General features: G+C 45.1%; 3 protein-coding genes across 3 annotated transcripts in view; 2 read left to right on the top strand and 1 right to left on the bottom strand.

Annotated features, from left to right (window-relative positions):
* Positions 1-354: 354 nt before the first annotated feature.
* On the top strand, positions 355-13,714 carry CEP85 (centrosomal protein 85). Its single transcript, XM_056846777.1, has 12 exons — positions 355-462; positions 4,480-5,159; positions 6,674-6,807; positions 7,531-7,648; positions 7,823-8,008; positions 8,775-8,927; positions 9,124-9,278; positions 11,219-11,336; positions 11,632-11,682; positions 11,777-11,884; positions 12,885-13,110; positions 13,435-13,714. Exons 1-12 carry the CDS (start codon positions 408-410, stop codon positions 13,596-13,598), a joined length of 2,148 nt encoding a protein of 715 aa, XP_056702755.1. The 5' UTR covers positions 355-407; the 3' UTR covers positions 13,599-13,714.
* A 5,487-nt stretch (positions 13,715-19,201) lies between these two features.
* SH3BGRL3 (SH3 domain binding glutamate rich protein like 3) lies at positions 19,202-22,723 on the top strand. Its single transcript, XM_056847296.1, has 3 exons — positions 19,202-19,272; positions 19,999-20,166; positions 22,606-22,723. Exons 1-3 carry the CDS (start codon positions 19,225-19,227, stop codon positions 22,669-22,671), a joined length of 282 nt encoding a protein of 93 aa, XP_056703274.1. The 5' UTR covers positions 19,202-19,224; the 3' UTR covers positions 22,672-22,723.
* Positions 22,724-25,713: 2,990 nt separating this feature from the next.
* UBXN11 (UBX domain protein 11) overlaps positions 25,714-27,792 on the bottom strand; it is a 34,947-nt gene continuing 32,868 nt past the window's right edge. Inside the window, exon 15 of the mRNA XM_056847295.1 lies at positions 25,714-25,873. Within this exon, the coding sequence (XP_056703273.1) occupies positions 25,714-25,873 (160 nt within the window). The remainder of the gene's footprint in view (positions 25,874-27,792) is intronic.

Raw genomic sequence — 27,792 nt, 5'->3', positions numbered from 1 at the left:
CTTAGGTGTGCACACAAACGCTGCTGTGGGACAGGGTTGAGGAGTTGTTACGAAGAGAGTCTAGAAGGTCTAGCATTCCAAATGATAGGTATATTGCACTGCAGAGCACAAGTAAAAACAAGATCCAGAGCAAACAGTCCAACCAGGGTAGGTGTGCATGACACTCAACTGCTGACAAATTTGTAAAGTAAAATGATTAGAGGGACAAATCATTTCTGTTGTGAGCAGAGCCACTCCCAGTCTCTGCTGAGCCTTGGTCTGAAAGTGTTGAATTGGCTCATGAATTCCCGTGTAAATTTCATAACATGTCTCTCCCCCACCCTTCTAGTTCAGTCCAGAAGATTCTCTAGAGACAGTCTTGAAAGTCCTATCTGAAAGTCTGGAAACATTCTGGTTGTAATTCAACTATGGCTGCCTATGGGGGCACGCTAAATGGGACCTCTGGTTCTAACAGTGCAGAAGGTAAGTTTTTGTTTTGATTCCTTCATCCTATTTAGATTATTACAGTTGACAGGAAGACTGTGGCTGTCTTACAGCACAACTTTATTCAGAGTTACTCCACTCTAACCCCAACAGTTTCAGTGAGTAACTCTGGAGTAGTTATTGGAATAATTCTGCAGAGGAGTGCACTGTAAGATTCTCCAACAAATTGCTAACTTCAAATATCTTCCACTTTCTAAGCTTTTAATATCCCAGCTAGTCATCAACTCATTCTTGTTGCATACAGTCCTTGGGGTTTATTTTAACTGAGCATAAGTTCTCCCTTGATGTTGGTCAGTGTCCAGTTAGCTAGTGAGTTAATTCCATTGAATATACCTGAAATAGAAAAAATCATCCTTGGGGTAACTCTTTTGCAGGTTAAGGAACTGGACATGCCATTTCAGTATAGAGCTGCTCTGCATATGTTTTCCCTACACAGGCATACTCTAGTGCAGTATACTTACACTGGTAGGGAAAGCATTGTATGAAGCTGCCCTATATTGCCACTCTTCAATTCTGCCAAGTTCCAGATGAAGTAGCAAGGTTCACACCTGGCTGAGGTGTGAATGTTCTCTCCAGTGCACATATTCTCAGATGCTGATAAGGAAGAAATAGAAAGCTTCTATGCAAGTGTCCAGGAAGAAATTGATCACACATTTAAACAAGATATGCTTGTAATAACAAATGACTGGAAAACAAAAGTAGGAAACAAAACAGAATCAAATATTGTTGGAAGATTTGGGCTAGGAGCATAAAATGAAGCAGGAGAGCAAGTCATAGAATTCTGTGAAGACAACAATTTGTTTATTGCAAACACGTTTCAGGTAACTAAACATGATCGTACATATGAACATCACCAGATGGCCAATATAGAAACCAGATAGATTACATAATCGGAAACAGAAGATGTAGAATCTCTATACGCTCTGCTAAAACAAGAGCAGGAGTTTTGTGGTACAGACCATGAATTGTAATATCAAAAATTAGCATAAAGCTGAAGAAAAACACCAAAACATTCATAGTGCCAAAATGAAATCTAAACAACATTCCTGAAGAGTTTCAAGACTATGTAAAGAATAGATTTGCATTACTAAATTCAAGTGAACGTGAACCTGAAGAACTATGGGTCGAAACCAGAAATATTATCAAGGAAGAATATGCAAAGACTATTTCTGTAGCCAAAGAAATGAAAAGCCTTGATGGATTACTATGAAACTCTTAAAATTGCTAAAGACAGATAAGAAGCAAAAGTAAAGGTGACAGAAATAGAATCGGAAGCCTAAATGCAGCATTCTTACAACTTTGGCATAGAGACAAAGAGAACAATTATAATAACCAGTGTAAAGAAGTAGAACAACAAAAAAGGAAGAACAAGATATCTATTCCACAAGTTCCAAGAAATCAAAGGGAAATTTAAAGGACCATTAGGCATGCTGAAAAATCAACACGGAAAAATGTTACCTGAACAGGACTAAATAAAGAAAAGATAGGAACAATACACTGAGGAACTATACAGAAAATATGAAAGAATTACAGATTCCTTCAAAGAAGAAACTTTTGAAGAACCTACAGTTATAGAAAGTGAAGTGAAAGCTGCACTGAGAGCCAGTGGGAGAAACAAATCACCAGGAGCAGATGGGGTATCAATAGAGCTATTCCAATCCACAGAAACGGAGTCCATCAAAATCTTAACAAGAATATGCCAACAAATATGGAAAACAAAACAATGGTCCACAAACTGGAAATGCTCAGTGTACATTCCAATTCTGAAAAAAAGGAGACGTCAAAGATGGCAGCAACTATTGGACCATCGCATTAATTTATCATGTGAGTAAACTGATGCTCAAAATCTTACAACAAAGACTGCTTCCATGTATGGAACCTGAAAGGCCAGATGTTGGATTTAGAAAAGGAAGAGGCACTAGGTATCATATTGCAAATTTACAATGGTTACTGGAGCATACGAGATAATTTCAGAAGAAAATCAGCTTGTGTTTCATAGATTACAGTAAAACTCTTGATTGTGTTGATCATGAAAACCTATGGTTTTAAAATAAAAGGGGGTGTCACAATATTTGATTGTTTTGATGCACAACCTGTACTCTGGACAAGAGGCTACTGTTAGGACAGAATATGGAGAAATGGAATAGTTTCCAATTGGCAAAATACACAGTTTCCAATTGGCAAAATACACAAGGGTGTATTTTATCTCCCTGTCAGTTCAATCAGAAGGAGATTGAGACTGGGAAGGCCAAACATGAATGATCTAGAAAAGATTCTTAAGTGTCGCTGGCAACCAAGATAATTCATGCCATAGTGTTCCCTATTACTATGTATGGGTGAAAGTTGTGAAGAAACCTGACAGGAAGACCATTGATTCATTTGAATTGTGGTGTTGGAGGAGAATTTTATGGATACAATGGACCGCCAAAAAGATAAATAAGTGAGTTCTAGATCAAATCAAGGCTGAACTCTTCCTAGATGCTAAAATGACTAAACTGAGGTTATTATACTTTGGTCACATTATGAGAAGACAGAAGTTACTAGTAAAGATGATAATGCTAGGAAAAATTGAAGGCAGCAGGAAAAGAGGAAGACTCAACATGAATGAGATGGATTGACTCAATCAAGGAAGCCACGGCCCTCAGTTTGCAAGAGTTGAGCAAGGCTGTTAACTATAGGACATTTTGGAGGTCTTTTATTCATAGAGTTGCCAGAAGTCGGAAGTGACTTGACAGCACTTCACACATACATGTCCCAGTGGCTTTAATGAAAGGGCAGAATGTGTTGTTGTTTGTTTTTGTTCTCCAGAATGCATCAGGTCTTTACTGGCCCTTCTGTCATAATAATTAGAGATGCTAGGGACCAGAGGAGAGGCCTTACCCATGGAGATGTGCACTCTGTCACTGTATTGCAGCTCTGCCCTAGATACAGCTCTGCCAAGTCTTGTTTCTTACCCACACAGGAAATGCCCTTTGCCTCTTTGTGTAGCTTGCTTATGAAACTCTAAACAGTGCCATCCCATATAATTATGTGTTCTTGAAGGAGTTTTAGGTTCACTGGCTCTGAATATTTTTACCATATGTTGGTCTCTTGTCTGCAGATATTTAGACTAGGTGTATGTAGTAGCCTCATTCCTGTGATGACCAGATTTGAGTCCTGTGTTCCTTCTAGTACTGGCAAATGGCTATTAACTGACACATGGTGGTATGAAGTCGTTGCCCTACATAAGAGAAGCAATACCTCCGACTTTAAATTGATTTTCTACTGTCTTTATCTTGCACGAGAACCAGAAGTTCATGTGGTCATACCCAATCATCTAGAAAGGAAGGAACTTTGATAGAAAATAAGGTGCCAAAATGATTGGTTAAGCTGTTGTTGTTTTTCCTGTATTGAAACCTGAGAGTTGCTAAGAATAACTTCACACTTCCATCTAGTCTGATCTGGTGTTTCAGCGTCAGGATTTTCAGTATTCCACTCTGCTGTATTCTATATGCTTGTTGGGAGAGAACTGAAGCTGATTTTGGAGGACGTTTAATTCCTAACAGAACAGCAGTTGCTTCATTTTCCTAGGGAGCATTCCGTTCTTTTGCTTCTAGGGGCTGCATCCAACTTCACTTACAAATCTGGCAGCAAGTGAGTTGCAAGGCCCAGGGTTGGGAATGTAACCAAGAGCTCAAGTCCTGGTTCTTGAGTAAGCCTCAGTATTTGTTCTTAAAAGCCAACTTCAAGACCTGTGTGTGAACAACTGGAAAGGTATACTTTGTTACACAATCTAATTTGATCAAATTAAGATAATTTGGTTGTATGTCTCAATTCAGTTGTGATCAGAAAATAGTTTGTATGTTAGGAGACAGAAAGGCACATGGCCTTTCCTTTTTGAAAGTATTACTAGGATATGTGTCTTCTAGTTCACCAGGTTTACAGAAGAATCACAGCAAAAGACAGGCTTGTGCAGAAAGAAAGCAATCTTGATTCTAACTCTCTTTCTTTCCACAGCATTCTGCAATTCCAGCGACGGCTCTTCCTTTCAGCCCATCAAAACCCAGGTGGCCATTCCTACGGCTCATGTCATGCCTTCCATGCTGGAGAGTCCTCCCTGCAAGCCCTGCACAGTGGGCAAATCAGGAGCACCTCTGGCTGCTCTGACCTCCTTCCTGCCAGGCCCTTCAGATGACATGGCAGGGCCGGTGACAAACGGTAAAGCTTCGAGGCACTCCCAGGCATTTTCCAGGGGCCATCTTCCTATGTACCAGGCTTCACTGGAAAATGATTTTGATCGATCCTTGTTCCCTTCATCAGATCAAGCAAGAATGGAAGATGCTCAGAAATCTGGCAGGCTTGCTGCGGAACACACTTTTAACCATTCTGCTGTACTAGAAAGGCAGTCTGATGGTCCTTGGACCCAGCTCCAAATGTGCAATTCAAGCATCAGGGCCGCTGACCTAGAAAAAGAACTGCGTAGAGTGCAGCTCGATTCTAAGCCAATAACCGAGGCCAGCAAAATCTGTGAAAAGCAGCTCTCCTTGGGGTCTAATCCTGCCATTACATATTCCAGCTCAGTAGCTTCTCAGGTGTGGACACAGCAAACCTGTACACTACATTCACATGAGAACTGTGCATTCAGTGCCTGGAAACATCACTTGGACCGGGTTCGACTGCAACTAGATCAGATGCAGGTACAATGCCCTGTTAAAACCATATGTGTTAGCTAAACCTTGCCTATATGTATAAATAGCTGCTTGCATCAGAATAAGGCTTCTATTATCCATAGTTGTTCGTTAGTTGGGTATTCAGTTTTGACTTGTAGTTGTCTTAAATATATTGTGTATAACTAGGGTATCCTATTTTTACTGCCGTTCTTTCTCCATTAAACAGTTATCTACCCTGAACCCTTCCAGGGACTGTGTGTGTGTTAAGTGCCGTCAAGTCGCTTCTGACTCTTGGCGACCCTATGAATGAAAGTCCTCCAAAATGTCCTATCTTTGACAGACTACTGGATAAAAATGGAAATGTACATATGGTTGTCATTGCCTAAACTGTTGCATATTCTTTCCACCTTTTTGCTCTTAGTCTGTGTGTTGAAAGAGCACAACACTATTACAATATATTGCTTCTATTAATGTGTGGTGAGGAAGATGAGAGTGCTATCTGTGTATGTAACACTTTCCTGGGTTTTCAGGGGAGATCTGGAGGAAAAGTACAACAATACCATTACAGCTATTTTAATTCCAGGCATTATGGGAGACTAGGCAATAACAAGAGGGGAACTTGTGGGGAATCGTGGGGGAGAGAAATGTCACCCTTGCTTACCCCTGCTTCCTCCCCTCTTGCTTACTCTCCATGAATGAGGTTTCTTCCCTTGCCATCCTTCCATTACTGCTTTCTCTCTCCACCCACTGCCACTTTCTACTCCTCCCCCCTTTAAAAAAAAAGCCTTGTGTATGGCATAGCAGCAACCATGATCTTGTGACATCTTATTTGATATTATTTTTAGAGTTTTGGTGTACACAAACTACTTTTGGGGGGAGGACTGCCTAATCTCTTTTCCATACCATGCCCCATTGTGCTTATTACTTGATCTGCATAGTGGGACTAAGTTCAGAATCAGATACTTGATTGTTTCAGTGTGTACTTGTTTAAATTAAATTTGGAGGAATCTCATACTAAGCACTTTGGGAGTCCTTGCAAGGCATGAATAGGCTCTGCAATCCTATACAGAGTTAACTAGTCTAAACGTTAATTCAACTGATTTAGATTGGAGTAACTCTGCGTAGTATTGCACTGTTAGTTTACTAAGTGTTTCTGGTATGTTGAAACAGTTCTCTTGGACATTAAATAGGAAAAATACAAGTCTATGAATTAGCACAGTGTGTGTGACTCATTTTCCTTATTTTGTTTAAATCATCATGCCATAAGGTCCGCACACCCTTTATAGTAGGAAACAATTTTTGTTCAGTGATATCAGGCAAAGGTTCTCATGAGTTTCATGTGACATGCAGTGATCTAAAATTATTCCTCTCAGTAGTACACAGAGTGCTTGGATGTGAATCTGAAATAGTTGAATATAGGATGAGCCTTCTGTATATTGATAGATTGAGAAGAATGCTGAGAACAACATAGCCTCAGTGATATTGCAGCTGCATTTGAGAGCTAAACTCGTGTCTTGTCTGTCTGAATTTCATTATTCCAGCTGCAAAACAAAGCTGCTTGCTACCATCCCCTGGTAAACAGCACTTCATTGCACTCTCTTGAGCCGACCCAGTGGGTTGGTGTTGCGAATGCAAATGAGAATCTACTCAGGGAGAAGGAAATGCTGATTGACAGGTAGGAAACAGAAACCTACAATGTATCCCTGTGATTTTATTTATTTAAAAAATTTTATGCCATATTTTCATCCGATCAGGATCCCCGAGGTGGTGAACATAAAAGCATTAGAACAGTTGAACAATTAAAAAAATTAAAATGTAAATTAATTCAATAAAAACATGTAAATATACAACACCAGAACCAGGGGGGAGGGTCAGTAACTTTTATTGGGGGTATGATAGATGAAAAAGTCCTGACCTGCTGATGGAAAATACCGATAAAGGGAGACTGGCAAATCTCCTTGAGGAGGGAATTCCAAAGTTTTGGTGCCACAACAAAGAAAACGCTTTCCGTTTCATGTTGGGAGTATGTTCACTAAATCATTGACCAGTTAGGGGAAATGACAGGTGCCTGGTAATTTCCTGTGGTACATAATGGGGGAGGAAACCGCCATCCTTTTCAAAAAGGGGTGCTTTCTCAATCAAGGTCAGAAACTGCATAAATCGGAGCTGTTCGGCCTATTCTGGACGCCCTGGGTTGGTAATCCTTTTTTTCAGTTACCTCCCATTATCTTCACACACCACCCTTCCCATTTTTTAGGTTACGAACACAATTTAAAGTGCTTTACTGAAAATGCCTTTGCTGAAGGCAACTTTCTATCCTGTTTTCTGATAATTTTATCAGTCTAAATGTATCAGAGTGATTTTGTAAATTTTGTGTTGGGGCCCTTCTATTTTAAAGGCAGAGGCAGCACATTTCACAGCTGGAGCAGAAGGTACGAGAAAGTGAGCTGCAGGTCCACAGTGCTCTTTTTGCCCCCCCTGCCCCTTATGGAGACATCTACTTGCTCAGAATGCAGGTAAGCACAAGCAAGGCAACAGGGTTGATGGCTCTGGTGCTCCATATGGTCTATGTGAGTCACATCCTTTTTTTTGGCTGTGCTGGAGCACAGCAGTTTGGCTGCTTCTGTGGGGATGTCCTTTGGGGGGAGGACACTTGGGAACTGTTGTGTTTCACTATATGCGTTTTGCAGGAGTTGCAACGGGAGAATGTATTCTTGCGTGCTCAGTTTACTGAAAAGACAGAGTTGCTGAGTAAAGAAAAGGTTGAACTGGAGAGGAAATTGGCCGCTTCAGAAGCAGGTGAAAAGCAGATCCAGGAGTTCCACAAGGAGACAGTACAGACGTATACAGCAGAGCTGAAAAAGCAAGAAGAGAGGGTAGGCTATCTAAGCTAACAGTGTTAGATGACTCTTCTGGTTTCCATTTAAGATCCTTGCCAAAGAAGGAAAATGCCTTTTCAGGAACCTTTTCGCACATGGAGGGGGGATACAATGTTTTAATGCAGGGCAGTAAGAAACTGCTGTATTATTCAGAGCCTGCCTGAATTCGCCCCCAGCAGATTAACCAGCTCTTTTGGGTGGGAAGGAGGGGGCAGCTGCTTTGGGAACTTTATTTTGTATTGATCTGAGAGCCAAGAATATACTTGGTGCTCTGGCCTCTGTACCTACAAGAGCCTCAAAGCACATGCTGATTTATGTCATGAACTGTTGGTGTGGGTAATGAGAATGGTTTCTGTGTGGGAGGTTCTGAATGGGAAACTGAGGAGTCAGGAAGGGATACGGAGAGCATAAGAACTGTTGGAGATAGTAAAACCCTTTACTACTAAACATAAAGCTGGGTATTCTGGGTGTGATAAGCACAACAGTCCTCATTGCCATATCTCATGAGGAGTGAATTTTGACCTGTTTTGGCTGATGCAGCTTGTACCCTCAAGCCAAACATTTACTCATGTGAAGCTTGGAGTAGAATTAAAGTGCTTGTTGATGGCCTCTTCATTCTGTCTTGGAGTGCCGTGCTCAAATGAAGGCCCAGATATGTACTTCATTTGCTGCTGAAGGAAGGCCACCCGCACTTTGGGAATCTGAACCTGATTTGTGTGTTGCTGGGGTGGAGAACCACTATCATGCTGTTTTGTTGGTGCAGGTTAAGGCAAGAGATAAACACATTGAGCATCTGAAGAAGAAATGCCAAAAAGAATCTGAACAGAATCGGGAGAAACAGCAGCGAATAGAGACCTTGGAGCGCTACCTTGCTGACCTTCCTGTGTTGGAGGATCACCAGAAACAAAGTCAACAGGTAGGATGTAATCTCCTGGATCCAAGAAAGGGCCTATGGTATAACTGTGGGTGGGTGTGGCTAAATGGATTGGCAGGAAAACATCCTGATCTAGGTTATTTGCAGTTCTTCAGGTAGATGCAGCAGCATCTGCAATACTGTTGTATCGTGTGGCCTTGATTGGTTGGTTCTGGAGTTTTCTCTCCCTTCTTACTAGTTAAAGGAATCCCAGCAGACCGTTGCAGCCTTGCAGGAAACAGTGACTACCCTTGAGAAGGAGCTTGTGGGTATTCGTGCCAGTTGCAGAGAAAAGGAATTACAGCTAGAAACACAGAAACACAAAGAAATGGAACTACTTTCCACTGTGCACAGGTAACATTTCCTGGGGCCAGGAGATGACAGGCAGAATGAAATGAGGTAATATTGCCTTGCAGTGCCATTTAGACCTCTTCCATTATATTGCACTTATGACAGTGAAGCCTTACCACAGGCAGCATGATGGGGGGGGGGGCTGTGACTCAGTGGTAGAAAATTTGCTTGGCATGCAGAAGATTCCAGGTTCAGTCCCCAGCATCTCCAGTTAAAAGGGTGAGGAAGTAAGTGATGGGAAAGGCCTCTGCCTAAGACCCTGGAGAGTTGCTGCTAGACAGAGGAGGCAATATTGGCTTCCAATAGTCTGATTCGGTAGAAGGCAGCTTCACGTTTTCAGAAGTAGCAAGATAGTTCAGGAGCCGAGGAGGAGAGAGATGGAGAAAACTGATTGGTAAGGGACAGCGTAAAATGGTGAGCATTCTAGCTTGGGAACCAGAGGAGCTCATGATACAGTGTTTGAGGGTGCTAATAAGAGCTAAGCCAGATGCAGCAGATCCATGTGTTTAAACCTCAATCTGTTCTATTTCACTAGAAAGCAAAGTTGATGGGTGTCTAATCATAATAGCAGAAAAATGTATGCTGTATTAGCCTTTGTCTTTCCAGATGCATTTCTCCTATCTGAGCACTGATGGGAGAAAAGCAAATAGGAAAAAGGAGCTGCCAAGGTAATAAGTAGTGTAGGTGTGGGGGGGGTGTGGGTTCTGTACTTCATTTTCACACACCACTCTTTTAAAACAGGGAATGTATCTGTTGCTGTTGGTTTGAGCTTGGCCCTGAGTGGTGTCTTGATATAGCATTTTGCATTGGAAGTTACCTTGAAGGTTAAGGACTGAATTAGTTAAGGAAACTGTCTCGTTGCCTTGGTCATACTGTGGAACTCTTCCTGTGCTAGATGTCCTGGCCACTAGGTGGGAGGCAAGACCAAGCAACCATAGGGTCTCACAGCAGGAGTTCACAGGTCAGTCCAAGATCAAAGTCAAGGGTCAGATAATACAATCCAAATGCAAGGTCAGAAGGCAGTCCAAGGTCTCAGTCCTGGGTCCAAAACCAGTCCAAGGGTCAGATAACAAGGTTCCACAAATTGATCTTGAGCACATCAAGCAACTGGTGGGACCATTATCAAGACTGCAGACGTATTGATCCCACACTGGCTCTAGTCTCACTGCAGCCTTATAGAGAGTGTTTCCCTATAGGTGAAGCTGATCCCACATTAAGCTTCTCTCCACAAGATGACTCAGCTCCTTTTCTCATGAGGAGGAGTAGTGGCCAGATTCTGCAATGACTCATTAGTTTCTCCTGGCATTCCCTCAGCAGAAGGGAGGCCTCAGGCCACCAAGCATGCACTCCTGTGCCTGGTCCAAGCTTCAGCCATTGCCTTTGCTGCTCCTGGGGTCCTTCAGGAGACCATGGTGGGTCTGGCAGTGGATGAGTCTTTGCTGGCTCAGAGGGCGGTGCCAGTTCTAACAGGGTCCCTTTGGGGAGAGCCTGAGACACTAACACATGAAGCTGCCTTACGCTGAATCAGACCCTTGGTCCATTAAAGTCAGTATTGTCTACTCAGACCGGCAGTGGCTCTTCAGGGTCTCAGGGACTCACTAGACTCACGAGCGTCTGCCAAGGCAGGGCTTGTCCTCTTCCTCCTCCTCTGATGAGGACTCATCTTCCCATGCTAAACTAGGGTGGTTCTTGACACTGGAAGAGGGATGAGGCAGAGCTAGCAAAAAAGGTCCTGCTCTTCTCTTATTTTATAAAGTAATGTGCACCGCTCAGCTAAACATGCAGTAAAGCGTGAAGATTTGTGTGCCCTTTTGCCTGAAGAAGGATTTCTTATTTGTCATTCTGGGATGGTTATTGTTCTCAGGCATGACTGACGGAACCCACCCTCAAATGATGAGCTTACTGAGGTCACTCAGTTTAGTAGCTGTACCATGTTTTCTCAGTTTACAAGAGAAGATGCAGTGTGGGAAGTTGCTGCCAGGAGAAGGCTATGCCCAGGAGATGGAGAAAAGGAAACGGGAGAAGGATTCTCTGCAAAAAGAATGTGATCTCCTCAGGAAGGTAGCCATACTTTTCCCCCCTATCAAGTCACACCTGACTTATGGCGACCCCCTGGTGGGGTTTTCAAGGCAAGAGACGTTCAGAGGTGGTTTGCCATTGCCTGCCTCCCCGAGGACATTGCATGAACGAGAGCCATCACACCATTTCTCTAACCTTTGGCACTGGATCATACCCATTACTGTAAACGTATATGTGGTCTCTCTCCATGTAATTGAAGCATTTTAGTGTTTTAAAACAAGTGTACATCTGGATGATGGTAGTGAATGAATTTTTCATGTATCTCACTTGATTTCAGATTGTGGACAATCAAAAGAAGAAAATGGATCAGTTGTCCTCACAAGTGAAGGTGAGAGGTCCTTGTTTGCAGATCAGACATTTGGTTTGTATGTTTCAGTATCACCTGTATGATAATCTGATCTAGTGTCTCCATGATACACCAGGACCTGGAGGAACAGATTGCTCAAGAGGAGGGCACAGGCCAGGCGCTGAGAGTGGAAGCCATGAGGCAGGAGAATGCATTGCAGCAGCTGCACTTGGCTGTGAAAGAGGTAAGCCCCCTTCACATGGCTTTTCTGATCATGTCACATTGATCAGGGCTTCAGTCCAGCGCAGAATTTGAATGCCCCAGCTTGCTGATTAGTTCTAATATTTTATTGTCCTAATGAGCTGTGGTTTGCGTGCTTTCAGATTCTTGGTCCCATAATCCTTTTAGCAGGATGGGGTATGGCTTCTACAGTTGCGGCACACTGAACCTGCTGCCAATTGGTTTTCCATTCTGCTTCAGTGGGAGCACAGGAACCATTTTGTTAGAAAAGGAGGCTGAGTAGAGAACCACTGGTTCTAATTGCCAGCACCATAAACCATAGTCTGCTTTGTGGACCTAGTCTTTATGCTTTGAGAAGCTTTGGCGTTCACTTAAATGGCTCAAATACAGCCAACAGGAGTCTAGATAAATAACACAAAATGAATGGTTAAGCCCAATCGCTCTGCATAAGGCAACAGAGCTGATACTGCTTAACTTCCCAAAGGGCCAGTTGACTAGAATCCTTAACAGATAAGCCATGCCTTGCATGTATTTGTCTCTCCAGCCTCCCTCTCCGCCAGCTTCCTAGAGATAGCAGCTGGAGGCCAGTAGCCAAGAATATTTCAGCTTTTTTCCACTTCATGGCTTCAGCATTTCTGGAAAATCTTTGCTTGGAACAAGTTTCTCCTTCACACATTTATGTACAAAATATTATATACCCCATCCTCACTCCATGGCTCACAGGGTAGGTTACAATACAGAATGGACAAATATAACGCTGACTGTAACTATCACTACATCATGCAGGATCAGCATCTAATCCCCCCTTCATATCATTTTAGTATGACTAAAATAGAGACCACATTCTTTGCAATCTAAGGCTTTAGGAGAGAACATTAGAAACGGACACTGACTTGTGGTTGCTGCTCTAGCTTAGCTGTGAATTAACAGCAACACACTAGGGGGTGATAGAGAGCCTGGCATTTGTCCATAATGCTCCAACTTCTGTACATCCTTTTCTTCAGTTGTCTGCACAGAATCAGGAACTGATTGAGAAGAACCTGACGCTCCAGGAGCACCTCCGACAGATTGAACCGAGCCAGCAGCTGCCTGGTGAGATGGCCCAGCTTGCTGAAGAGCTGCACAAGGAGCTGGCCAACTGCTTGCAAGACCTGCGGTCTGTCTACAGTGTTGTGACTCAGAGGGCTCAAGGGAAGGACCCCAATTTGTCTTTGCTGCTAGGCATTCACTGTAAGTAATTTTGAGGTACCTCTCATGCAGAAAACTGGATCGAGACAGTTTTTCAGGAGCTTCTCTTGCTTTCCTAGTTGCTATTCAGATTTTAGTGGCCAGAGGGATTTAGGAGAACTTTATATCCTTGGAGTTTTGGCCAATCCAAGTATATAGTTAGCTTGCAGTATTGCAAGTTTTACTTTTTGCAGGACTTAGCAATTGTTACAGAATCTCCGGCCACTGACATTTTGTGCTCCTCTCTCTGGCTTCTGAGCCATGTGTAGACTAAGCAGCTCAGTAGCTAATCTGTGGCTTTCTCTGTTATGTGCTCTGCCTTTACAGCTGTGCAGTGCTCAGTTAAAGAAAAGTGTGAGTCGTTGAAGCCAGACGTACTTGCAAAGAAGCTGGATGATGTCAAACAGCTGCACAAGGAGATCGAGGATTTGCGGACCACTATCTCTGACCGATACGCCCAGGACATGGGGGATAACTGTATCACGCAGTGAAGACAAAAAGATAGGACTTGGGGACTCAGATTGGAGCTGCTGGGGGAGGGGGTTGGAAATTGCTTAAATTATTTTTGCTTGGGTGCCAAGTGAAACATATTTTCCACAACTGAGAATCTGAGCATTTCTCATGCCATGAATATTCATCTCTAACAAGGTATCTTTGGCAGCCTTGTGAGAAATCCTAAAGATTTCTTTACTATATCTGGTTCAGATACTGGGTGAGTTGCTCAATCGCTGCTTCTTCTTAAATTGACTGCTGTTCTAGGGCTGCTTTACACAAACAGGTTCTTCTACTTGCTTGCTACTATGCACCCTCCTCAGCCACGTGTTTGTTGTCTCATGGGGGAAATATTGGTGGGTGTGGAGATGGCCAGTGGTTTGGCCCAGTTTGCTCTGTTTCCTGACCCAGTTGTGGGCATGTATGTGACTAAGGGTGTATGGCAGCTTTATGCAGAAAAGATTGTCTGGCTAGCTGCCTTTGTGCAAAGTTGTTCCACAAAGGTTGTACATGAGGAAAATGCATGCCAGCAGCACTGGATAACTGGGAAATTTCAGATAAAAGATTTCACTCAATTCTGCAGTTCTCTGGTTTGAAAGGAACCAGTCAGAAGTCTTGTACAACTCCTTGCTGATTTAATGAATTCATAGCCGGAAGCCTTTTAACTACATCTGTGCCTTTACTTGCCTAATTACAGGGCAGGGGGAAATATAGCCTGTGCAGTTGCACGAGTTCTCAGTCACACTGCACATTTTTACAGGGACTGTACTGTGCAGGTGCCCCTCTATGCAAGTACAAGCTTGCCATTCTAGAGTGTGGATTTTCACACAGACGTGCCTTTTTTGAAAGCATATATATTTCACAATGCAACAACAATTAAATTTGCCTACATGGCAGCATGTGCTGGATACCTTTATACTTAGCCACCACAGTCCCCCTCCGAGTAGCTCCTGGCATACTTTCTATCCATCATGTGAATCTGCCTTCCAGTCTAAAATTTGCTTTGATTTTCATGAAAGACAGGCTACTGGAGGCTTGGTGGTTAATCATTGACTGAGTTGCTCTACAAATCCAGGAAATGAAGTGGTATAGAATATAGGTGGGAAGGATCAGTGTGGCCTTACATGACCACAGCTTGCATAGAGAAAATTGGTACCCTGGAAGAAAGCTAAGCCAGGCCCTTTCTCCCTGACTTGTTACTGTTGCACAGCTTTGAGGGGGGGATAGCCATGCAGCAGTTTCCTCAGCCTACTGAAGCGATATATATATTGTAACCTGAAGTGATACATATACTGTAACATCTTCTCTGCCTATGGTGTATGAATTACAGATGCACCTGCTAATTTAAATGGCCTTTTATGGGAGATGCTTGTACTGCCCCATCCTGCAGCTCTGCTATCCTCAGAGTAAAACTGCTTTGCAAAACCAGTAACTTAAAAGTCCTGTGACACCCCAGTATATACTCTTTGCTTCAATACTTTTGTCTGATCTAAAAAGTGCATAATCTCTCCATACTTCTTACAAGTGCACTTAAGAGGTGTGTGCAAAACAATTTGTTTTAATTTCATTCTGGGTTGTCTAAAAAGGCATGATTATCATTATGCTGAAATGGGGCAATATTGCTTTAGGAAATCATTTTGGGCACACTTCTTTTGGTTCTGCAATTTTTGGCATGTGAAAAATCATACTTTTAAAAAAAGAAATTAGAACATTATTTTTAGTGGCTGTGCTACTCACTCCCAAGCAGCCGGAAAGGAAAGAGGAAGCCTGCCTCACCTGGTCTGCAGTGTATTGGCAGTAGACTCTGGATGCTAGATCTACCACTCGCTGAAAATAATGGCTCTTTAAAAGGCCAATGCACTGTGGCCCAGCTGGGGCAGGCTCCCTTCCCAAAACGAAACTGGAAATTCTGGGTTTAATTTCAATTTGGGAATATCTGAATGCACATCCCTAATTTAAGCTTCAGAGACCACCTGACGCATGGCTATTGATGAAAGTACCATGAGTTGACAAGGGGAGTCTTGGTCATTGGGTTACTGCAGTGTATTTAAGTCTCCTGTCAGCCTTTAGAGAACAAAGACATGTGAACATGTACTGAACCACCAGAAAGTGAGGCTCTGTCGCCCTGCTTGAAGGTTCAATCCATTTTTATTTTCCAAACAGCCGGTATAGAAAGGAACTTTACCAGGTTCTGGTCATTTACAAAAGATTCTTTCCATGCCAGAGCAAGAACAAATTCAGAGGATCCAACCCAACATCTTTTTAAAATTCTAGATCACTTTAAGCTGCTTAAAATTAATTTGAGGTTTAGCTTAAGTTTCACTTTGGGGCTGAGTGTTGAAGGCTTTTCTGTTTGAGGTGCCTGGATAGCACCTGCATTGTGTGAGCTTGTAGAAGGCCCTGTTTTCCAGTACTGTTGTTGCCTAAGAGAGCTTTTTCTAGAGTAAAAGAAAATGCCAAATTCCCATTGGTTCTCAGAAATTTGGTACGTCATCCTTTAATAATGTCTGCCTCCTCAGGGCCGGTTCTTGAGTGAGAAGGGGCTCTTTAACCATAGGCAAGCCAAAGGACCTTTGCTGCGTGGTTGTTGCAATATTTGGCAGAGCTTGCATAACACATATGCAAATTCTCAGGTACATAGTTTTAAACGCGGTTGTGCTCGAATCCAAAGAGGACACCTTTTCCTTGCATTTGTACATAATATTTTTCAATAAAAGTGGGTTTTCTCGTTTTCAAAAGGTGTGCTGTTCAGGTGGAGGCACTGCTTTATTGAGTCTTGCTCTAAGGTTGTACTTTGCCCCACTCAACTGTTTCTCTGACCTGCCAGCTTCCTGTTTCACCACCAAGAATCAATCCCTCACCCGCCCCAGTCAAGTGATGGCTTTTGCCTTCTTAACCTGGTTCGTTTGACTTCAGTAGAGTTGAGCCAGCAGGTTGTTTTAAAGCTGTGCCCAGACCATTTAAAACAATGGTTCTCTTGATCCAAATAGCCAAGTTTTGCAGTAGAAAAACCAAAATGGTACACCGGCTGCACACAAAGCATACAAGTTAAACAACTCTATTCTGCCTTTTTAAGAAACTGGGTTGCTTTTGGCAAGAGAGGAAGAAGATACAAGAACATGCCAGGAGAGAGAGCACAAAGGGAATGGAAGGGATGAGTTTACCTCCCATCACTTCAGTGGAATCTTTCTGACTCTGAACTAGTTGCGGATAATGCTAGCAATAACATAAAGCAACTATCATTGCTTTATCCCCAACTAGTTCAGAGTCCATGAAAAAGTGCAGGCACAAAGTCAGAAAGATTCCACATGCCCCTTAATTCCTGTAGTTTCACAAATCCCACCTTTTGGGGTACAGAAATACAAAAACATACAGCAGTAACTAAAGATGGGGAGGGGGTGATGGTAAACAGTCCCAGGAAGTTCTGGATGAGGATGCAGGGCCCTACCCTGTTGTCTTTGCAGGAGAGCAAATTCACATGTACTAAAACTAGCCGGTACACCATCTTGGTGCTGCTGCAGAGGCCGGTATTTAACCTCAGGAACGGCTTCACAGGTACAGTGCAAGGTGACAAGTGGGATTGAATTTAGAGTACTGATGTTTTCTGTGTGTGCATGGATAGTTGCGTGTGCAGCATTGCTAGTCTTGGTAGTATATGTACTCTTGGTAGTGTATGAGCCAGGGAGCTGAGTTCAAATCTCTGCTCAGTACACAGGATGGACCTGTATCTATACTGTTCTCCTTAGAAGACATGATCCAAGTAGCTGCACCTGTATAGTGTTGTGCTCTCACTCACACTGTTCCATTACAGCTGCTGTGTGTTTTAATCTTTTAATGTGTGGAAGTGGCTCAGCTGTGTTTTAAGGGGAAGCTATGAAGGGCTCCTGGCCTGTTCTTGGGAAATCACAGCGAGTTTTTTAAAAAGTGTGCCCTTGAAAATTGGGCGGGGCTTCAGTTGTGTTTTTCATTTATTAGGCATCAGAATATCTAAGTTTTAGAGCTGGTTATGTGAATCTGGAGGTGCTGGGAGATCGATGTTCAAATTCTCACTCTACCAACCAAATGCAGTGAGTTCTTTCTCAGCCAGTTTCTCTCATCATCTTAACCTACCCCACAAGATTGTTCTAGGGATAAAACAGAAGGGGTGAATTGTGCATGGTATCCTGAGTTCTTCAGAGGAAGAGTGGGGCAGAAAGCTGTAGACTGAGTTTTAAAGGAAGAAATTTAGATTTTGTGCTAAAACTTTTGCACACAGAGAGCAGTGGGTGGGTTGGAGAGTGCATGTATTTGTGGGGAAGTCATGGATACCAGGGCCATGGTGGGTGATCACTAAAGTGACCCACTGATTGGCCCCTGTGCATCAGATTTGTTTAATTAAATTTACAAAACGTATATCCTGCCTTTCTGCCCTCATAAGGCTAACAAACGGCTAACAAATTACATCATAAATAATCAAACCACAAATCAACCCCTGAAAAACACATCATTAAAACCGAACCAGAGCCAAAATACATACCAAGGCATAAAAATAACAAAACATGCTTGGATCTCAGGGAACTCTGCTGGGGTGAGTGTTGGTCTCTCTTTTCTGGTTGTGGCATACTCAGGAGCTAGCAGATCTTGGCGGAGCCAAATTCAGGTCCCTGCTCAGTTTACAGGAAGCACTTGGGTCTAATCTAGGTTTGCCAACAGCCTGGAGAAAATGTCCTGTCCCTTTAATAGAGGCTTAATAGGATGTTATTTACCTCCACACCGAGAAAACTTAAGCTGCCCATTTCCACACTATTAGAAGAAGAGCTGGTTTTTATATGCCAACTTTCCTCTACCACTTAAGGAAAGATCAAAGCAGCTTACAATCACCTTCCCCTCCCCACAACAGATACCCTGTGAGGTAGTTGGGGCTGAGAGAGCTGTGACTAGCCCCAAGGTCATCCAGCTGGCTTCGTGTGTACGAGTGGGGAAACAAATTCCAGTTCACCAGACTAGTGTCCGCCGCTCATGTGGAGGAGCAGGGGATCAAACCCGGTTCTCCAGATCAGAGTCCACAGCTCCAAACCACCGCTCGTAACCACTACACCACGCTGGCTCTCGTTAAAGGGACAGGACACCTTTCTCCAGGCCTGCCGCCCGGCAACCCTAAATGCAGACGATGGGCAGAAAGAGAAGGCTGGCCTAATACAGGAGAATTCACGAACTCGCACATCCCGTACTGCGGAGCAGGAGGGAGTCTCCACTCGCCTTAGAGGAACACGTACCATAGCAATCTTAAAGTGAAGGCTGCAACCCCGTGCCCGCCGATTGGGGAGCCCACTGACCTCATGAAAGCTTACTTCCGAGTAGACCCGCCCAGACTGCGAGCGAAACGGTACCCGCAAACTGCTGGGCGCGGGCGGGGGGGGGGGAGAGGCGCCTCCCGGCTTCGTCGTCTCCAAGGCATCGCCTGGCAGCCGGCTCCCATACCTCCTCCCCCGCATGCCCACGGCCGCCGGCTCCATTGGTCTCCGCGATCACATGCAAGGCGGGAAGGAAGCAGCTCCCTCCCTCCCCCCTTTCCTTGCCTTCCCTCCCCTCCGATCTCATACAATCAGCGGCCAAAGGAGAGGGAGCGGCTACGATCCCAGCACCATGGCTTCCCTAACCGTCTACAGCACCTCGGTGACCGGCTCTCGGGAGGTAAGCAGCGACCTGCCCCATCGAGAAGGAGAGCGCGGTGGCTCCTTCTCTTACCCCCCCTCCTCTCCCCGAGCCAAACTCCTCTGCAACGCCGCCGCGGGGCTTTCCGCCTCCCTCCTGCCAGCGTGCGCTTTCCTGGGCTTTTTTGTTTTGTTTTGTGCCATGGAGCTGGCTTGCCTTGGCTCCTTTTGCCTAGTTCCAGCTGTGCTTCCGCGTCTCCGCCTCTTGGCTCCAGATGTGCCTCCCGTCTTTGCTTTCCAAGGGGGGCGCGCGCGTGTATATTTCTCTCTAGATGGGAGAACCTTTTCTGCTTTCTCTCCCAGACCTCTTGATATGACATACGAGAAATCGGAAGGAAATCTGAACTGGGAGTAATCCACCCCCGTGGAAGGGTAGCGGAGGAAGAGGCCCACAGCTTTCCCCCTTAAGAGTGGATCCTTCTTTCCCCACCCCACTCATTCCCACGCTCGATCAGGACCCACTTTTCTGCCTCCGTTTTGTGGGCCTTGCATGGAAGTCAAAAATTCCTCTGCCTGCCGTAGGCAGTTATATTTCCTGGTCTCAGTCTGTATGCCAGGTTTTGAGTCGTCCTCATGCCCAGCAAGGTGTGGCTGTGACATTAGCGGCTCCTGGCTCTTTTGTTTTGCTGTGGTGTTCTGTACTGCCGCTGTGCGTGGGGAGCTCAGATGGGAAACTCTTCTCCTTTTGTGGGTGGGTGTTTTGCAGATCAAATCCCAACAGAGCGAAGTGACCAGGATTCTGGATGGAAAGAACATAAAGTACAATCTGGTGGATATTTCCCAGGATAATGCCTTGCGGGAAGAAATGAGGGCCAAATCGGGCAACCCAAAAGCCATTCCTCCTCAGATTTTCAATGGGGATGAGTACTGTGGGGTGAGTAGAAGGCAACTGGCTACCTGGAGTCTTGCTAACGGCTATGTATGAAAGACAAGGGTAGCTTGTACTTCATGGTGGGTGTAACCAGTTTAGTTTGCCAAGAGAATTTTCTGATGCTTGATGTACATTGGAAGCTTGCAGATTTATAAGGACCAGTCATGGACACAACGTGTGCGTCATACATATGAGGATGCAACAGTATGTTCAGAAGCTTCAGTGTAAACTAGGCCCTTGGTATATAATGATCTACACAAGTCAATCCTGTTTGTACAACTTGGCTGCTGTAAAATTGCATAAGCCCGGCTTGACCTTTATAGACCCAACTTCATACTCAAGGTTGGGGCAGGCGAGGCTTGTTTTTACAGCCTACTGTGTGTATAATACCTACCCTGCATAAAACAGCCCATATAAAACGATCAGCGGCGCAAAATTCAGATGGCACCCATATACACTGGTATGGCCGTTGTGAGTGGTTTTAAGAGCATTGCATACTGAGTGGTGTTTGGGTATTAGGTTTTAATTGCAGGATCCTGAAATGGATTTTTGTAAGTCAGAAGTGTGGTCTAGTTCCAAACACATATGAGTATTAGAAGGCTGCCCCTTGAAGGCTACGCTCCTCCCAGCTACAAAATCTAGGGAATCACTGAGGTGGAGAAGGGGACCATTTGCCTCTTTTCTAACCTTCTGCCCAGGTCTCCTTATTGCAGAGCTCTCCAAAGCTAGTGGTGCAGAGGGTTGGGTGTACCGAACAAGTCTGATGAACTCAGTGGCTGGCTGGGGGAGGGGGTGGCCAAAGGGGAGACAGGAGATGCAGCTGTCAGCATTCTTTTGTGCCACTTCCAGGTAACAGTGCATTTGCTTTAGCCAGGACAGCTCCTGTGGCCAGGGATGGCTCCTGCATCGGTTTGCTGGAAGACCATCAACTGCTGCCACTGCACACTGATAAAGTACAGGGAGGAGGATATGGTATCCACAGGACTGCTGCTGCAGTCAGTAGGCACCTGATGGCTGCCTGGGCCAGGAATGGGTATTACTCTCGTCAGGCAGTCCTATTTGCACACTTCCACACTTCCAGTACCCTCTGTTAAGGTGACCTGCCCCTGTGCATACTATCACAAGGATGGTCTCCCCATACCCAACAATCCCCTGGAAGGGATGCAGTGAAGCCTTACATTCATGACAGTCACCAGTACTCATTCCTGACAGAAAGGCATTGCTAAGGTTCTGCAAATTCCCTTTGACCTGCCCGTCTGAATTGGAGCCTAGCTTGGTAAGAGAGGGGCTTGTCTCAAACAGCCAGCATGAAAAGTTGTTAAAAATAGTCAGACAAGCTGCAGTCCTCTAGCTGGTGGTAAATTTCCAGTGTGGTACTTAGCCAAATCTCAGTAAGAAAGAGAGCTCTCCTGAAACGATCTGAGCAATTTGGCTTGTCTTATATTGAATAAAGGATTTTAAAAAAATAACTCAAGATGGGAGCATCCAAGGCTCTCCGTGTCCAAGTAGAAATGCAAGAGGGTAGAAAACCCTTGATTTCTGCCGATGTCTTCCTCCAGCTGCATATTAGGCTCCCCTGACCCCAGGAGCTATTTTTTAGGAGGCAGAAAGCCGGGAAGTCTAATTTGGCAAGCAAAACTTTGGATCCAGCCTTGCAGATTTATCTCTATTCTACAACCTTTTGTCTCTGGATGACACACCCTTCCTCGTTCTCTTTGTAATGAGCTTTAAACAGTGTCTGCTTCTGCATACCAGAGGCAGTGCTACTGTTCATGCCCCCATTTATTCTAAATTGAAGTGACACGGAGGAGCCTGTGATCAGTCTGGGCCCCCACTTTTTCTTTGGCAGGTTCTGCCAAACACCCCAGGAGTAGAGACAAGAGAAAAGTAAGGGGGTTACCGCACTTGTATTCCCAGCGATGTATTAAGAGTTTGAAAACGTTATGAAAAATACTGTTAGCACTTTGTTTGGCCCCTTTAGCTGTGAAGACGTCTTCCAACCATTTATAAGCCGTGGTATCCATAAACCCGTTTAAAGCGATGTTTTTTATAACATTTTCAAACTCTTAATACATCGCTGGGAAAACAAAGTGCGGTAACCCCCGAAATGCGGACAGAAGTTGCTTGAGGGGTTTTGCTGCTCTACAGGAGTCCTCTGCTGGGTTGTAAAAACTCATTCAGTACCTCATAGCCTGGGAGCTATCACGCTCGTGTGTTAGTCCCCAGGGGTTGGACCTGGTGGGTCTCTTCCACTAGTAGTGGTGCTCTTCTCCAATAGAAGGTGCTGTCCGCAGTGGGAGACACTTATCCTGCATGAGTGGAAGGCTTGTGTTGAAGGAAAGCGCCTCCACTGGTGGAACAGACCCTTGAGATCCAGCCCTTTGTGTCCCCCCCTTTATTCTTGAAATTGAGTTTTGCTTCTTTGTTTCTCCCACCTGGCAGGACTACGAGTTGTTTGTGGAGGCGGTGGAACAGAACACCCTGAAGGAGTTCCTGAAGTTAGCCTGAGAGTTAGCCAGAGCATGTTCCTTTCCTTCCACCACCCCAGCCCCCTTCCCCTTCTCCCATCCAAAACTTGAACTTTGCATTCCGGACGGATCACCACCTACACCTTGTAAGTCAGCGTCAAGCCTGCCCCAGCCCTGCGCAACCGAACCTCCTTTCCCCCCCCCACCTCCAGCTGCCTGACTTCTGTTGCCTGCTTCACACAGTATGGCCGTGAAAGGGGATCCACCAAAAGACACTTTGCACATTCCCTTGAATGCAGCCGGGCCTTGCTTCTAGTGCCTCTCTGGATAGAGAAATCTGCCCAGTCCAAGGATGTCAGAAATCAGAGCTTTTCTTCACCATTTTTGTTATAAAAGCTGAACGTGGGCTTGGGTGTTGCCTCCGACGTGCAAACACTTATTTTTCACATGGCCTCTTCGGTTCTGTTGCAGGAAACAAGTGTGGCAGAAAGCCTGCTTTTTTTTTTAATACCGTAATGCAAAAGCACTGCACCAGGTTGTGGGCTGAAACATCCTTCTGGGCCAGAGGAACAGGGGTGGGTGTGTGTCTTAAAACTACTTCAGCGTAGCCCAGACTTAAGGGAAGCAGCTTTAAGCCAATGGTTAGAGTAGACCTCAGATTCCATTCAGGGCAGTCACAGAGTGCCCTGATAGAATGCGCATGACTTCTGAAGTCTGTTCTGCCAGTAGCTGTTGCGTCCAAAATTGATGCTTTCCTCTTGGGAGTGGGCGTTTCGCAAACATGGACCAAGTGCATTTTTTTTGTTGCTGTTTTTGGTGTTTTTTCCCCCTGCTAAAAGCAAAGTTTGTAAAAGGGTACTCTCTTCAGAGATGCTATTAAATGTTGCTAAAAACCTCTGCTGTGGCTTCCTGTGCTTTTAAAAAAAATGTTTACTTGGAAGATAAAAGTTGAGTAGGGCCCTGCTTATTGATTCCACAATCCATTTGCCAGCTCTGTTTGGGAAGCTTAAGTGTATTCATTTGCTAAATGCCAGAAAAGGTCTGGCACAGCTGTCTTAAGCCAGTTCATTTTTCTAAAATAGGATTTTGTGCAAAGGGTAGGAAGGATATAGGGCAGCAGCTAAACCAATAAAGTGAGAAGAATCAATCGGGTGGTACTAACTGCCACCCGAAACAAGGCAAGTAGACCTAAAAACCTGATGTCCTGACTGCTATACTAGAGCCATGGTGGGGTGGAAAGGGTGTGAGATTTGTATTATCTGTGCTTGAACTACCTGTTAAAATGGCTTTGTTCTCTCAATATCTTGATAGGTTTTCTAGAGTTACAAGGCCACAGCTGGACAGGGGGTATTTCATACAAGGACACTAGATCATTGCTCAAGTCAGTCCATGAGCTTACCATAAGAAAGGCAAGAGCCAATCTCAAGATAAACATTTGTTAGCTGTCATGGAGAGAGGACCTTGGCTTCTCAAAGGTCCTGGGGGTGGGTAAACGTTAGGAGCCAGTAACCTGCTATGTCAGAAGAGCAGGATGTTCCCGGTGTATAAGTATGAGAAGCAGAAGAGTTGTTGCTGGTGGGGAATGCAGTCGTGGGGCAGACCTTGCTGGTTCAATGACCTGTTTTACACAAAGGGAATGGGGGTCTAACGTTGGCATAGGAAGGCTGTGACTTTGAGACTGCTTGACTGGTGAAATGCACGTTGCTGAGCCACTGGATGACATGGCGTAGAGAACAGACTTAAGTCGGTGTTCAGGAACAGTACAATTTAAATGGGGGACTTGCATGTGTGAAAGTCCTTTCTGTCTGCCCCTTGAAAGGTAAACGCAGCAGGAAGAAGACGAAGCCCATACGGTGTTAGACGCCACTCTAGGCTGAACACTCTGTTCTTAAAGAAAACGTTTTTTGACTGTTCTACATGGAAGGGAGTTTTCAAACACGCACTCTCCCCCTGCCAGCAATACAAAGGTGTAAGGACTGTAAAGAAGCAAGTGAATTATACCACCCACCCCGGCTGACCTGCTACAAAGACCCAGCAAGAATATCCATCCAGTGTTGGTCTTTGTCTAAGAGGGAGAAGATGTGCAGGGTAAACAACTGAACTCTGTGGCTCCCTCACCCCCCAAGACTGTAAGACATGGAAGGAAGAAAGCTAGCCCTGCAAGGGAGAATGGTTTAGAAGACTTCATCCTGGCCCTGAAAAGAGGCAGCCGGCTTACCGTGGGTCAGGTGAATGTTAAGTGAACATCTACCTGGGGATGGGAGGTAGAATGGGATGATTTAAGGCTGCGTCCATGTTGTAGGAAGAGAGCAACTCTACTCTGTCAAATGAGGGGCTGAACTTAGTCATAGCCTTGTTGAGCAAAACAAGAGGGCTTAGTTAAAGACCATAGCTTGTAAAAGGGGAAGAGCTTCTGTTCTGAGTGTCCAGTTTGCCCTTCCCGGCACATCGCACCCAAGAAGAATAGTTGGAAGGCCAGGCTTCCAGGTTCTCTTCTGCTTAACCCTTCCCATGACAGGGCATAAAATAGTACCTGTGCCCTACCAAATTTACTTATCATGTCCTTGAATTCCCCACCCCCCCAGGAAAGGCCACAATATACTAGGAAGTTATCGTGCACTCTTCAGCAGCACACGACCTTGGGAGCCATTGGGGAGTATAGGCCCCAATAAGACAGCAGGCTGCGAATCTCAGCAAGGATGCCAAAAGCAGCCAGTTGTACCACTTAGCCTAACTGAGCTCTCTCTGGCTTATATCCAGTTCTAGGGCACCCCCAGCAATCATAACAGGAAAAGACATTCAGGGCAGCTGCGGTTGCACTGGGGGGCAACAGTACTTGGCTGGTTGGGGTAGGGTGTAAAGTAGCGCCAGGGAACAAAGTTATTTGTGCACCCCTACATCTCCCCATAAAGGAAAGCTGCATTCATGTAACATAAACAGCAGTCCTATCATGGTTCCCTCTGACCATAAGGAACAGCCTTCTTGCCAAGAGCAGAGACTACCCAGGGAAGGAGAATGAGGCACGCTACTTCCTTGACAGATGAACAGCAGCCAAGCCTGATGAATCATCCACTGCAAACCGTTACAGCTGTTGCCCTTGCAATTTTGTTGGAGAGGCCTTTCTCCTCAGAAGAAGGGAGGCGTTGGGGACCAACCCACACTCCTCCAGGGTCATAGAATTGTTGTTGTACACCTGTTGGGGGAAGATGCTGAGGATCTCATACGACTCCAGCTCTCCTCCCCTAAAAGAAATCCAGAACAGGTCTTGTAAACTGAATGCAAAAAGGAGTCTGCCTGCAAAGTAGTTTGCCATTCAGATTTTAAAAATTCGAATGCACGTTCAGAATGAAATTTTGCTTTGATGCTCAAATATTATCACAGCCATGATCTCAGCAGGCATCCAATGATGAAACTGCCTAAACAGTCAACTATAATTACTTTCATTCAAGTTCCTACAGCAGAGTTGTCCCAATAGAGAAAATGAAAAAAACCTCTATTTTGCCTCCGAACCGAGGTACACATACCATCCGTTTTGTACCCACCGGAACAAGAAGCAACAGTCAACTACTAAAATTTACTGCACTGTTATCTATCAAGACCGTAACCTTTGTCATGAAATGGGGCATCAAAGAAGAGTAATGCATAGTATTAAGTAAATGCAATATCTAACATTGCATATCCCCCTTGACTCCCTGATTGTACTCTTGTAGCTTAACGACATCTCTTCCATTGTGAAACTGCCAGGGCTGAGCTTCATGCCCAGTGTTGTATTGATGATCTCTATTTTAAAAAAAAAATTCATTGGGAAAACGTGCATGTCAGCTAGGCTCTCTGTTGACCCTGGGTAAAAACAAGATGGTTCCCCGCACAAAACAAAATAGTTTGGCGGACGGATTGTCCCGCATGCCGTAATACAACTGCATAGTCGAACGGCCGGTAGGGTCCCTCTTTACCCCGGAACACCTAGGCTTGGACCCGGAAGGGGCCAGCGCAGGAGTTCTGACCCGTGCGGCGGCCTCGAACCCAGCCCCGGACCCCCCACAGGGTGGGGCTGGCTCCGCCCCCGACGACTCCAGGGGACCTTCCCGCGGCCATCCAAGCCAGGTGGGAGGAAGCTCTTCAGGAGGAGCGAGGGGATAAGCCCCTGTCTCCTCAGGGGGAAGAGGAGAACGGTACCCCAGAGGGTAAAACTTATGTCCCCCAGAAGCTGCGCCGAGAGGTACTAGAGTGGAGCCACAGCTCCAAGACGGGGGGGGGGGGCATTTCGGTTTTGTCAAAACCCTGCACCTGGTGAGACGTCGTTTCTGGTGAATAGGGATGCGCCAGGACATCGATGGTTTTATAAAGTCTTGCCCAGCGTGAGCCACAAATAAACGCCTGATGGGGAAGTCTCCCGGATTGTTAAAACCTCTAGAGACTCCGGAGGCACCCTGGCGAGTGATCGGAATGGATTTCATCACTAGCCTCCCCCCTAGTCAGAGCAAGTCGGTTCTTTGGGTTATCACTGATCTTTTTTCAAAACAAGTCCACCTAATACCGTGCGAAGGAATGCCCTCAGCCCACAAATTGGCCTGTTAGTTTGTACAACAGATCTTCCACCTACACGGCTTTCCACGGAAGATCGTGAGCGACAGGGGCTCGGTATTCATATGTAAATTTTGGAAGGCATTCCTAGGGCTGGTTGGAGTACAACAGGGTTTGTCATCTGCCTATCACCTGCAGACGGATGGGCAGACTGAAAGGGTCAATGCAGTGATCGAATGCTACTTGCGTTGTTTTGCTAACTACCACCAGGACAATTGGGTCGACCTGCTACCGATAGCGGAGTATGCCTACAACAACTCGGTACACTCCGCGACTGGCTTGAGCCCGTTCAAGGCAGTTTATGGGATAGAATTTGATCCTTTGGGGGCTGTCCCTCTCCCGCCGGGGGGAGACCCCCTGGAAGTATCCGCATGGGCTAACACCATAAGAAATACCTGGCCCTGGTTAATAAAATATTTGGATCAGGCAAAGGAGAAGTACAAGGTACAGGCGGATAAGCACCGTGCGCCCCAGTGGGACCTTAAGGTCGGGGAAAAGGTCTATCTCTCCACAAAGAACTAAGGTCCTTGCGCCCGTGTAAAAAATTGTGTCAGAAGTATGCGGGTCTGTTCCCAAT

The sequence above is a fragment of the Euleptes europaea genome, chromosome 3 (genome assembly GCF_029931775.1).
Source record: "Euleptes europaea isolate rEulEur1 chromosome 3, rEulEur1.hap1, whole genome shotgun sequence".
NCBI classification, from domain to species: Eukaryota; Metazoa; Chordata; class Lepidosauria; order Squamata; family Sphaerodactylidae; genus Euleptes; species Euleptes europaea.
Note: the sequence above shows the minus strand (reverse complement) of the source record. Positions and strands in the feature narration are given on the sequence as shown.